The sequence below is a fragment of the Coenobita brevimanus genome, chromosome 23 (genome assembly GCF_032717465.1).
Source record: "Coenobita brevimanus isolate Jiangsu-jjx chromosome 23, ASM3271746v2, whole genome shotgun sequence".
Classification (NCBI taxonomy): Eukaryota; Metazoa; Arthropoda; class Malacostraca; order Decapoda; family Coenobitidae; genus Coenobita; species Coenobita brevimanus.
This window is the reverse complement of record NC_136976.1, coordinates 65,933,202-65,945,777: the sequence shown is the minus strand read 5'-3', so window position 1 is coordinate 65,945,777 and position 12,576 is coordinate 65,933,202. Positions and strand designations below refer to the sequence as shown.

The following is a 12,576-nucleotide window of genomic DNA, read 5'->3' as shown; positions in this document are numbered from 1 at the left end:
TCACTTGGTGGCACCGATATAACTTGGTGATGGAGCTACCCAGTTCCTTCCCTTTCCCACGACAGGAGGATAATAGATTGCAGAAAGAGGGCAATTGGCCTGCAGTGCACCTGGTTCACATTCAGAGGGCCTGGGGTTGCAACCACGACCACCACCATCACCACCATCACCACCACCACCACCACTACTACTACTACTACTACTACTTCTACTACTACGTTTTTGCTTTTATTTTAACTTCTTGAGTCTGCTCACTGCATTCTTGAGTAGAAAGTAGAGTTAGGATTAAGAGGATGATATCGTTTTTCCCTTGATCTATTAGAGGTCAGGGCCACCCCCACGCACGCTCCCTAAGGCTGGCTTTAGATTTCTATTTACCAGGCGCCGCAGCTGACCTTATGTGAGCAGCAGGAAGTTGGGAACGAGCGGAAATGGATGACTTGTTTATAAATCGTGCAGTTCCTAAAGACTGTGTGTTCCTCGGTTAAAAATCTCTGTCACCTTTCCGCTTGCTTTCCAAAGGCGGATACGCATTTACCCTAAACCCCTTAATAAAAGACTGGAAAACAGGAGGATGTAGAGGACGGAATGTGAATGATTTATTGATAGCATGTGCAATCACTAGAGCATAATATGTATACAAAATCTGACACACATGTCCAAACCTCTCTCTCTCTCTCTCTCACACACACACACACACACACACACACACACACACACACACACACACACAAATACGAATCAGGAATGGGTCTTTACATTGAGAGCAATAAATGTGACTATTAAACAGCTATCATGGCTATTTGCTTGGGGGGGGGGGTTGTCTGACATTTAATTCATATGGTGCGGGAATGTGAGTGAAAAAAGAAAAACAAAGAAAAAAAAAAAGGTGTTGACAATGGAGAAGTAGACGAAATTAAAAAAAGAAAAAGAGAGAAGTGAAAATGGACTAATTACGTATGGCAATGCACAGTACAAAGGCTACATCTTGTTTCCAACTGGACAGCGACGGGGTGACTCTGCCTCACAACTGTTGAGAGAGAGAACTGATTATTAGGTGAGGCTGGACCTAAGAATTTCGAAGGGTTGAATTATCAAGGATTGCAGGTGTGATCCATTTTCACTGGGAACACTTGGTTAGATCTACTTTAAGATATTAATTTTCTTTTTTTGATAATGTTCTTTCTATTTGTAATAGTGAAAGTACTATTAGGAAGACAATGAAAGCGTCATAAGAGAAAATATTATGTTGTTACTGAGACAAAACATGGTAAATATAAATCACAGTGAGTAACAATAGTTTTCTCTCTTTATTAATATAAAGCACTGTACTGTATACGTCAATCACCATGCTTCGTGTTGCTTTCTATTACTCTTCTTTCCACTGCTGGGCTTTACACCGACTGATAAGCCATATAGTATCCTGTAACTCAGGAAACCATTTACAGCGCTGGGTGGTAACCATATAACTAACTAACAGGGCGATGTTAAAGCTACTACTGTGTCCCCTGTTAACTGGGTGGAGACGCATATGCAGCGTCCATCGAGGAACCAAATCTTCATGCTCTTCCCAGCGTCTCTCTGTGGCAAGACGCTGTCTGCCGCAAGGGGACATCATCTCACTGCACAGGACGGTCCTGTACGGGCGAATGCTTGCCTGCAGTTGATAGGTCTACTGGACCAGACAGACACAACAACAACAGCGAGATTAACATACTTTTTTCACCGATTACACAGTACAGTGACATAGTTCCGTTGACCCTCTCACTGAACATGACTAGTAACCTGAATGACACTGACTGTACAGGCTGAAGAATATTTCGTAACACATATTCCTTGGCAATTTAGTCTGCACATTACACCTCAGTATCTTCTTGTTTGTAACGTAACGGCATTAAAACGATAAGAATAACATGCAAGAAAATGTTAAAGTGAAATCTGAAAAAAAAAAAAAAAGCACTACGAAGCCTCTTATGCCACCCAGAGTACTCATCACCAGTATATAATTCGCGAAGAGGAAGGAAAACCGACAATTTTTTATGGACATTTATGGAACGTTTATAATTCTCAGATTTGATTAACCAGCATTCCACGTTACAGACCCCCCTCCAGCATTTGTGTGCATGTGTGTGAGTGTGTGTGTGTGTGTGTGTGTGTGTGTGTGTGTGTGTGTGTGTTTGTGTGTACTTCAAGCACTGTGTTATGACAATGCTCTCGTTGCGGTAAGGTCTTGTTTTGCGCTACGTCACTGGTTCTTGAGGAGGATTTAGAAACGGTGACTTGCGTTTACTTACCTCTCCGTTTTTCCCCTCACTTTTTTCAGGGTCCGTATTCTCAGACTTTCTTGTGTTTATTGAACGGAGAGTGAGAATAGGACCTTGAGAGTGATAGTAATGTTAGTGTTGGCCCTTTCATTGTGTATACAACTCTAGTATTCTATTGCAGCTTACACCAGACGATTTCATTCAGCTGAGAGCGAGTATAGGAGTCGAAAATGTTGATACCGATAGCATTAACCATTTCATTATCGGGACAGCTGAGGTATTCTGTTCACGGTAACGTCAGATTTTATTCAGCTGAGTGAGTCATAGGAGCTTGGGAGCGTTAAGATTGATAGTAAATACTTTCCTTAATGTGTATATCCATTATGACCTTCTTTCTTGCGATGGGAGAAACAAAATAAGACTTCAAGAAAAACAGTGAAAGGAATGCTTGCATCGTTCTTACTGACGTGGCGAAACTAGCACAGAAGGACTTGCAGAATATGTATGTACTGCATGTATGTATGTAGCTTACACACAACTGGCATCGACAAGTAGCTGTACACTCTGTACACCTTAATTTGGACTAAAATTTTTGTATCTGTCTTGGATGCTGAGCCTGTTACAAGACACTAAGGCTAGAATATGATGCTAGTCACGAAGAAGTGCTATGGAAAGTGTGTATAGCAGTTGTACTGTATTGTCTTATTCTGCTATTGAGCTAAGGAAAATAGGCTGCTACAGGAAGAAAATATCCTCCAAGTTAAGGTGAACGGACTGTGTATCCTACACATCCAAGTCTGTTTTCGAGCTCTGAAGTAGCCAAGGAACGCCACTTTCTATCAATGCATGGGAAAGAGAACCCCCCCCCCCAATGCTCCACCCACGTGTGTAAGTGTGGAGAGCTTTCATTTCCCTTCCTTTCCTTTCCCTTTCTTTTCAGGTTTCACTGTGATAGTCTCTTTTGTTCACTCGCAGTTTCATATAAAATGTCCACGCAAGTTTTTCTATACTATATGATGTACCCTCTCATTCTTTCCTGCTGATTTCGGCTGGAGGGTTTGATGGGTGGGGGAGAGCCTTCTTCTTTGCTCTTCTTATTATAATAGTTTAGTCACTCTTGTAGGAGCTGCCTAGCATGGGACAACTGGCCTACTGCAGTTATCCTCTCCTCTTATGTTTTTACTTTCTTTGGGAGTGTAAAGTGAGTAGTGCATGAGGCAGGTATGTTGGGATGGCATCGGACCGCAAAGTACTTGCTCCAAGCGAAGGGTGGTTTAGAAACGGCTCTAATTTGGGCAAGTGCTGAGCGGCTTGATAAGGCCGCGAGGCGAGGCATTTGGCTTAAGTAAAATAATTGGTGTTTGGGCGTCCGGTCCATGGGGAGCGAATGGAGAGTGAGGCACTGACAAGGAGAGTGTATGTGAGTGAAGTGGAGAGCAAGAGGGGAAGGAGAAGATGGAGACAAAAGTGGGGGGACAGGGTGAAGTAAATGAATGAAGAGAAGTAAATGAATTAAGACAGTGTGAGGGCGGCCTGATAACCGAGGACAGGGTCACATGGAGGCAATATATTCGTGGCCACGCCCTCCGAGTTTAGGTCGTCTATCTGTAAACAGACAGATAGGCTAAGTAGATAGACGGACATAGCTACTAGATAGCTAGATAGATAGAGATTGGTAAGTAGATAGACATGACTAGATAGAGATGGTTAAGTAGATACCGTAGACACAGATAGATAGATAGATAGACATGGCTAAGTAAATAGACATAGGCAGATAGATAGAGATGGCTAAGTAAACAAACGCAGATAAATAGATAGAGAGATAGATGCGGATAAGTAGATAGATAAATAGATTGGGTCTAGATCTCCCACACAGCATTACAACAAAATTTTTCAGTTTCGACACACCCTTGAACCGTGACTTGTAAATGATGACTTGTGTTTGTGTCTCAGGGGAGTCGGTGGTGTGATGGTTAGCACATCCAACCAGTACCTGGAAAATCCCGAGTTCAGTTCCAGAGCCGGTCAGACTGTTGGACATAATTTGTTTCTCTGATGTCACGGCACAATTGGAGACCTGAATGCAATTGAGAGTGCTGCGTGTTGTATTACAGGGGAAGATTGTGGCCGATATTACTGTCTACCTTACTGACCGTTGTGCAGTCGATAGGCATTAATCTAAGACGTGTGTGTATGGTGTGTGTGTGTGTGTGATCAGCTGTTCCTTTCCTCCTCCCTATTATTGTCACATATGTTGGGGGTATGCGGCCGGTGCATGTGCCCGGCTCAGGGAAGATGGACGCCCCTTCCCTGCATAATCCTGGGCCACCCTTGGGCAAAATGTAGCACCCGCTAGCCTGCCGAAAGGTCTTACGTGGATAGTTGCCATCGTCCAGGGAGGTACTGTCATGGGAGTGACGTGGGGCCAAGACCAGGCAGCTGCCCTTGCACAAAACTCCCAGGCGGGGAACTCAACAACATTTTCAAAGCAGTCATAGTTTGCGATGAGGACACTACATATACACATGAGCATCTCCTTCACACAACTTATCCTCCTGGAGGCTATGTTTCTTTCATTTTCTGTACACCTCGCCATGTGGAAGTACCGTATTCCGATCCTGGCTAGGCGCTGTCTGCCACAGGAAGGCGGCTGCATGCCTGTGGCTGATGGGTCAGCTCGGCCGGACATACTGAGGTAGAGCAACAACAACAACAACAACAAGCTTCATCTGTGTTGACCTGAATGAATCTCATATTTTTTTTAATTTTTAAAATGTCTTTGAGTGTGCGTATAGATTTGACAGTCCATTACCTAAAGTCCAGCAGTCCTCCAACGCGTCATACATCTTCACATGTGTCCACTTTAACACTCACCGCCTATACTAATACATGCTAGGGCTGTCCCACTCAGGACTGATATGGTGATGCTAAAGGGGATGCTTTTATGACATGGCTAGGGTGACCAGATTGAATCTAGACTGACGTGACTGGATGTGACTGACCCTAAGCCGACCTAATTATGCCTGGCTGGATGTGAAGGACCTGAGTGGATGTGAAGGTTTGTTTTCACCTGACGAAGCTGGGTCACTCCCACAACTTGAATACTGAATCGTGGTTGCATGAAAATCGAGGTAGGAATGAGCCTTCATTGTTACAAGAGTCGATTTTTTTTTTTTTTTTTTTTACCTGAAGCATCTGTGTCATTCCCACAGCTTGAATAAATCATGGTCGCGCGAAATTCAGTGACTTTTAGTTATAGCGTAAAGAAGCCTCGGACAAGGACTGACCAAACGATGACGACCCAGGACCGGACAAAGGACTTGGTAATGTGTACATGGAATGTAAGAGGAGCGAATGATGAGGTGAAAGAGAGAGAGATTGTCCAGGTGCTTGAGGATGCGAAAGTGGATGTATGTGGAATAACTGAAACAAAATGGAGAGGAGAAAGTGTGAGAGAATGGGAGTATGGATGGGGTATATGTGCAGGAGTAGATGAGAATGAGAGGGCAAAGGAAGGAGTGTGTATAGTTGTGAGTAAAAGATGGAAGAAGAGCATAAGACAGTATGGATCAGTTGGGTCAAGGATTGTGTGGGTAAAGTTGAAAGTTGGAATACAAATGTGGGCGATTGTGTGTGTGTATGCGCCAACGCAAGATCGTGCTAGAAGAGTGAGAGAAGAGTTCTGGACAAATGTGGAAGTGTGCATGGAAAAGTTTGGAAGGAATGAGAGAGTGTTTTTGATCGGTGATATGAATGGTAAAGTTGGTAATGTGAAGGTGGATGGAATAGTTGGTGAGTGGGGTGTGCCTGCTGAGATAGATGAGAATGGGAGTGCGTTAGTGGACATCTGTGCTGGGAGGGGGTTGGTAATAGCCAATACCCTCTTCAGGCATAAAATGATCCACAGGTATACATGGCGAGTGATGAGAAGGGTGGGTGGTGAACTGAATGAAAGGAAGGCAATGATTGATTATGTGTGTGTGGATGAAAGGATGCGAAGATGTATATTGGATGCAAGAGTTTATAGAGGTTGGGGGAGTGGCCTTTCTGACCACTACTTGGTGGTGGCCAGAATTAGGATGCAAGTAAGATGGAGGAATAGAAGAAGGGAAAGACGAGAGGAAGGAGTAGTTGCAAGGAGAGTGGAAAGGTTACAAGAGGATGAGAAAAAGGCAGAGTATAAGAGAGAAGTGGAGGAACGATTGGGCAAATATGAATTGGAGCAGATGGGAGACGTGGAAGGTGTGTGTAAGATATTTACAGAAGAAATATGTGCAGCATGTGATGTGGTGTGTGGAAGGAAGAGAAGACGGAGGGGGGTGCAAGGAACAGCGTGGTGGACTGAAGAGGTGAAACAGGCTGTGGCACAAAAGAAGAAAGCATACAATGAATGGATGAGAAATAGGGGCGTGGAAGAAGTTGAGAGGCAGAAGAGAGAGTTATATGTGGAAAGGAAGAGAGAGGTGAAAAGATTAGTAAGAGAGAGTAAGAAGAGAGTGGATGAGGAATTTGGAAGGAATTTGAGTGTAAAGTGGAGGGACTGTAAGAAAATGTTCTGGAGAGAAGTGAAAAGAGTAAGACAGGGTGGAAGGGAAGTTAGCAGGGGAGTGAAAGATAAACATGGTAGATTACTAGTGGAGAAGGGAGAAAAAGTGAGCAGATGGAGAGAACACTTTAAGGAATTGTTGAACGTAGAGGATGGAAGTAATGCGAGTATAAGTGGCTGGGGAATGGCTGGGAGAAGGAGGGAGGTGAGAAGACAGGTAGAAATCAGTAGGATAGAGGTTGTGGAAGCAATGAAGAAAGTTAAATCGGGGAAAGCCCCAGGAATTGATGGAGTGTGTGGTGAGATGCTGAAGCATGGGGAAGAGATAGTAGTAGAATGGATGTGGAAGATGTGCAGATTGGCCTGGGAGGAAGGTAGAGTCCCGGAGGATTGGAAGTCAGGTATAATTATTCCCTTGTACAAAGGAAAAGGGGAAAAAGAAGTGTGTGGTAATCATAGGGGCATTTGTCTTCTTAGTATAATAGGAAAAGTGTATGGTAGGATACTTATAGACAGAGTTAGAGAAAGAACAGAGAAATTAGTTGGAGAAGAACAGGGAGGCTTTAGGAAGGGAAGAGGTTGTGTAGATCAGATATTCATTCTTAGATCTTTAGTGGAAAAGTTTCTAGAGAAGGGAAAGAAGTTGTATGCGGCTTTCATGGATTTGGAGAAAGCATATGACAGGGTGGATAGACAAGGATTGTGGAAAGTGTTAAGAATATATGGAGTAGATGGGAAGTTGTTGAATGCTGTGAAGAGTATGTATGATGGTGCTAAGGCTGCAGTGCGTGTGGATGGTGAACTAAGTGAATTTTTCTCTTTGAAAGTTGGTTTGAAACAGGGATGTGTCATGTCTCCATGGTTGTTCAATCTGTACATGGATGGGGTAATAAAAGAGGTACAAGGTAGGATAGTGGATGTTGGAGTGGCCCTGGTGAGAGAGGATAGTGTTTGGAAACTCCCTGTACTGTTGTTTGCAGATGATACTGTGTTGTTGAGTGAAGATGAAGGGGAGCTGCAAGGCTTGGTGGATGAGTTTGAGAGAGTGTGTAAGAAACGGAACCTAAAGGTGAATGTAGGGAAGAGTAAAGTGATGGTCTTTGAGAGAGGTGAAGTCAGTGAATGTATAGCGAGGTTGGATGGTGAGGAATTGGAAAATGTGAGTACGTTTAAGTATTTGGGTAGTGTGATGAGTAAGGATGGAGGTTTGGAGGGTGAAGTGCTTGAAAGGGTACAGCAGGGAAGAAAGGTTGCTGGTTCCTTGAAAGCAGTGATAAGAAACAGGGAAGTGAGCATGGAAGTAAAAGTTACTAAATGACAGTATTGTGATACCAACTCTAACGTACGGAAGTGAAGCTTGGACGTTGTTGGAAGGACACAAGTCAAGAGTGAGAGCAGTGGAAATGAGTTATTTAAGAGGAGCTTGTGGAGTCACGTGGAGAGACAGGCTGACGAATGAGGATATAAAGGAGCGTTGTGGTGTTGATGTGGATGTGATAGGAAGCGTTGTGAGGAACACACTGAGGTGGTTTGGCCATGTGGAGAGGATGGAGGGTGAAAGACTGACGAAGAGAGTGTATGTGAGTGAGGTGGAGGGTGGAAGAGGGAGGGGGAGACCGAGGATGAGATGGAGGGATGGGGTGGAGAGGTATATGAGAGAGGGGGGTGTGAGTTGGGAGCAGGGTAGTGAAATGGCGGGGGACAGGGCGACTTGGAGGCGATTTGTTTGTGGCCACCCCAAACGGGATTGAGGCGTCTGGCAATAGATAGATAGATAGATAGATAGTAAAGAATGAGTCTCCCCGGTTACATCGACCCTTTAGTCTGACTACAACTGGCTATCAACTAAGCCAAGAGGGGTTAGTTATCTTGGTCAGGTTAGAACAAATGCTCTGTAGGTGTGAACATGATTGCAGTGACCCATGCCTGTAACATTCGCTGGTGAGGCCTGAGCTGTTTACTGACTGATTTGTTCATGATTACGGATAGATTTGTATACATACTGTAAGTGGCTTTGGATACTACGTAATATTTCTTCCTTAACGATTTATTCAGCACAGATCTCAGTATCCTCTTGTATATTGTTGATGGAAGTCATGTCGATTAAAAAAAAAAAAAAAAAAAAATATAAGCAACGTGCAAGAGAATGTTAGGGTGTAATATACAATACAAAGAAAATCGCTAAGGAGGATGTGCAACGAAGCCTCCTATGCCACTTAGTATACGGACGTAGATGATGATGGAAGTTCATAAGCCACTGCGACTCTTCTTCTGACGGCTAACCCCTTCATAGTGCCGTGTGTTTTCTTGCTAACTTTAGATTTTTATTCAGCTTTGGGGAGACCTCTTGTTGCGAATGGGTAACCAAAGGCTATATCTAACCTCTCCACCACAGAAAGCCTTTTAAAAATTGAATAAGGAACATGGAGGTAGCAAGGATAAAATTTAAAATGTCACCGGGCGTAAATGTCAGCTGGACGTTTATGTCGGTGGAAGGCAGATGCACAGTTGACAAACACGCTTGTATATTTTATTCTCGCTGTTGCTGTACTGTTTTATATAAGGAAAGTTTTGTAGCAGTGGAGTGGTCAGAAACATTCCATTCACTCCATGAATCGGGTGAAGTCCTTTGTTGCGTGCTGCTGCTAGCCTATAGTCATTTCGTTTTCAGCTGACAGAATTGGGGTAATCTCACAAATTGAACAGTAAGCATTAGTTGCATGAAATTCGATAAGCCTTAGGTAGGAGGTAGTAATAAGTGTCCTTGATATCTAGGCAAATCAGTTCTACAATCTGACCACGCTTGGCCATCAACTGAACTGAAAGGAGTTTAGGAAATAATAAAAACAAACCGTCCATAGACTATTTATTCAGTCAGGAAAGGTGTCTCTTGTTGAAGGTCTTTCTTTAGGCTATATCTTACTCCTCCTATTCGAAAACTCAGTCCTATGCTGGATAAAATCGTCAGGAGGTTGGCACGAATAAAATCTAATACGTCACGGGCCTGATGGAGGTAATTTTTGGGGTATGGTTACCTCTTTTTATTTATTTACTTATTTTTTGCTACCACCAGATGATTTTACTCAGCCGTGGAGAGAGCTGTCATTTTAGCAGCACTCCATGATTCCCTGGAGTACGATGATACCTTGATTACAATAATTTGTTCTTGCCGTCATCGCCGGACGATATAATTCAGCTACAGAAATACCCTCCCCCCCCCCACTCCCCCTCTTGTAATGATTTGGTGGATATTCGGAAAACTTTGAGCATGGGAATACCCTAACCCATCCACTCCCAGACGCCTCATCCCACATTTCCCCTTCGGAGACAAGAAGATGATGATAATAATGATGATTAAGAGGAGGAGGAGGAGGAGGAGGAGGAGGAGGAGGAGGAGGAGAAGAAGAAGAAGAAGAAGAAGAAGAACAACAACAACAACAACAACAACAACACTAGGACTTCACGCTCCACTGTCACCACTCCCTCCACCAACTCAATAACTCACTGCTAAAAAGCCTTCCTCACGCTAAACAAAATCCTCAGAAGCTAGTAAGAATACGAATTTTACAAAGCCATCGTACTGGAGGGGTTAATCTCAATGAACAACTCCAATTGTGGCCAAAGGAGAGTAAAACTGATAATGGTGTTGATATTATTGACTTTTTCGTGATTGGCAACAACTCCCAGCCACGATACAATGCCCCGGCTGACCTGTTTTTTCGTTGTCACAGTTCTTATTTTTACGTATTTTATTATCGAGTCACGACGATGACTGGACAAATGTCATTTTTTTTTTTTCCCAAATTCCCCCTCCTTTTTCTTAGGCATTTTTTTTTTCTCTCTCTTTTTTTTCTTGGGAAGGGAGGGTAACTTTTCTCAGGCAACTCAGTCTTGGCCGTAACTTTTTCAGGCTTGCTGGGGATGTTTTTGGTGAACTTACACTTCACGACGCCTTTAAGACAGAGCCATTCCGTCCATTAACATGCTGAAAAGAGAGTTACAAGCACTGTCAGGTACATCTTCATCCATTCTGTATTTCAGTCACTCATTTCTGTCCATTCATCCATCCATCCATCATCCAATCCTATGTTGCCCCATGAGGAGCGTGAGAGCCCGGGGTTAGGCAAATTGGTCGTGACATTCAAGATGAGAGTGAAAAGGATGCGTAAAGTTACGAGGTGGAACTGGAGACAGGTAACGTACAGCAGTGCAAAGTATCTGTCCTTTGACAGATATTTTGCTTCCTCAAATTTCATTCATCGCTTATTAATATAAATTGCGTCATCCTGCCAACTTAGTCACAATGTACCATCTTCCTGGTCACGTTTGTGTACTCAACATTCGGTAAAAAGAAAAAAAAAAAAAAAGTGACCGTAATGCTTAAGCGGCAATTTGTTGTCTTCACAAAAATGAAGAATGTAAAGTCAAAATATTAGCTTAAAAAAAAAAAAAAAGCTCATTCATCCAAGTTCTCTCTTAAGCTAGTGTTCATTACCACACTGTTCGTTCGATTTCACTATGTCCACACATCTCGGACTTGAGTCGTAGCACCAAGTAGGCTATTAGTGCGCGAAGGGGTCAGCTGTTACTCTCAAAACACCTGTGAGGATTGGAAATGGCTGAACTGCATTCCTACATAACGCAATCGGCAACGACGTGGAAAGGTTGGACTTCAATTGAAATCATCCTGCTTGCAATAATCACGGAAATAATGAGGGTTTGTCTTTCCTTTCTTGATCCCGGTATTATATATATGTGCCAGTTAGGTTACATCCCCAACGACCCTGAGTACTTGGTCTCATTCCTAAGTTTAAACGAGGTTATTCCACATCATATAAGAAAATCATCGTATCCTAAAGGTGCATTTTTAGTATGACTCTGGTCTTTCTGCAAAAACAATTCTACCCTCTCATCATTGTGACAGCTCTAGCATTTAATCTGACCTAATACCAGGCGACTTTCTCCAGATGAGAGTAAGTCACAGGAACCTGAAAGTGTTAAAAGGAAAATAATGGTCGTATTTTGTGAATCTCTGCCCTATGGTGGGAGAATGCTTGGTTGGTGTGAGTAAGAGGAGGGTTACGTAAGAGAATACCTGGTGTGGTGTGGTGTGGTGTGTGTGATGATGTGGCAGGGATCGACGTGGCGGTGTGGTTTGGTGTGTTGTGGTGTGGTGCTGAGCAGTGTGGTGTGGTGCAGGTCACTGAGGTGTGTACAGTGGTGTGGCTAGATGTGGTAGTCTGGTTTGATGTGGTGTGGTTTGGTGTGGCGCAGTGTTGTGTGATGCGGTTTGGTGTGGTGTGGTGCAGTATTGTGTGATGCAGTGTGGTGTAGTGTGGTGCGGTGTGACAGTTTGGAGTGGTGGTTAGGTGTGTTAGTGTTGGTAGTTTGATGTGGCTTGCCTTGGTGTGGTGTGGTGTGACATAGTTTGGAGTGGTGTGGTTTGGTGTGTTAGTTTTGGTAGTTTGATGTGGCTTGCCTTGGTGTGGTGTGGTGTGGGCTGACTTGGCGGTGAGGCTGACTTGGTGATGTGGCATAGAGAGGCAACCTTCTCGGTCACGATGAATGGCAACGGGCAAGGCCACACGTTCACTGCTCCATGCCATGCTGACCGTCTACTAAAAGTTCGTCCAGTATTTCACCTCTGCTCCTTCTCACTTTCCAGGCTACCGGTACTATTCCTAAGTTGAGTGAGGTGCAATATGTTTCTCTACACACGGACGCTGTACTTTGGTATGAGGCATCAGGGAGGAAAGTGACAGGTGT

The 12,576-nt window shown here is 43.7% G+C and overlaps 2 protein-coding genes across 2 annotated transcripts in view; one reads left to right on the top strand and one right to left on the bottom strand.

The window, feature by feature from the left end:
* The window catches only part of LOC145392731 (glucose dehydrogenase [FAD, quinone]-like), a 79,461-nt gene extending 67,045 nt beyond the window's left edge, over window positions 1-12,416 (bottom strand). Inside the window, exons 1-2 of the mRNA XM_080267030.1 lie at window positions 12,290-12,416; window positions 11,306-11,369 (exon numbers count right to left, since the gene is read on the bottom strand). Of these exons, the coding sequence (XP_080123156.1) occupies window positions 11,306-11,369; window positions 12,290-12,416 (191 nt within the window). The remainder of the gene's footprint in view (window positions 1-11,305; window positions 11,370-12,289) is intronic.
* Window positions 5,556-12,576, top strand: part of Ctu1 (Cytosolic thiouridylase subunit 1) — a 154,419-nt gene continuing 147,398 nt past the window's right edge. Inside the window, exon 1 of the mRNA XM_080267320.1 lies at window positions 5,556-5,587. The gene's annotated coding sequence lies outside the window, so the exon portion shown is untranslated. The remainder of the gene's footprint in view (window positions 5,588-12,576) is intronic.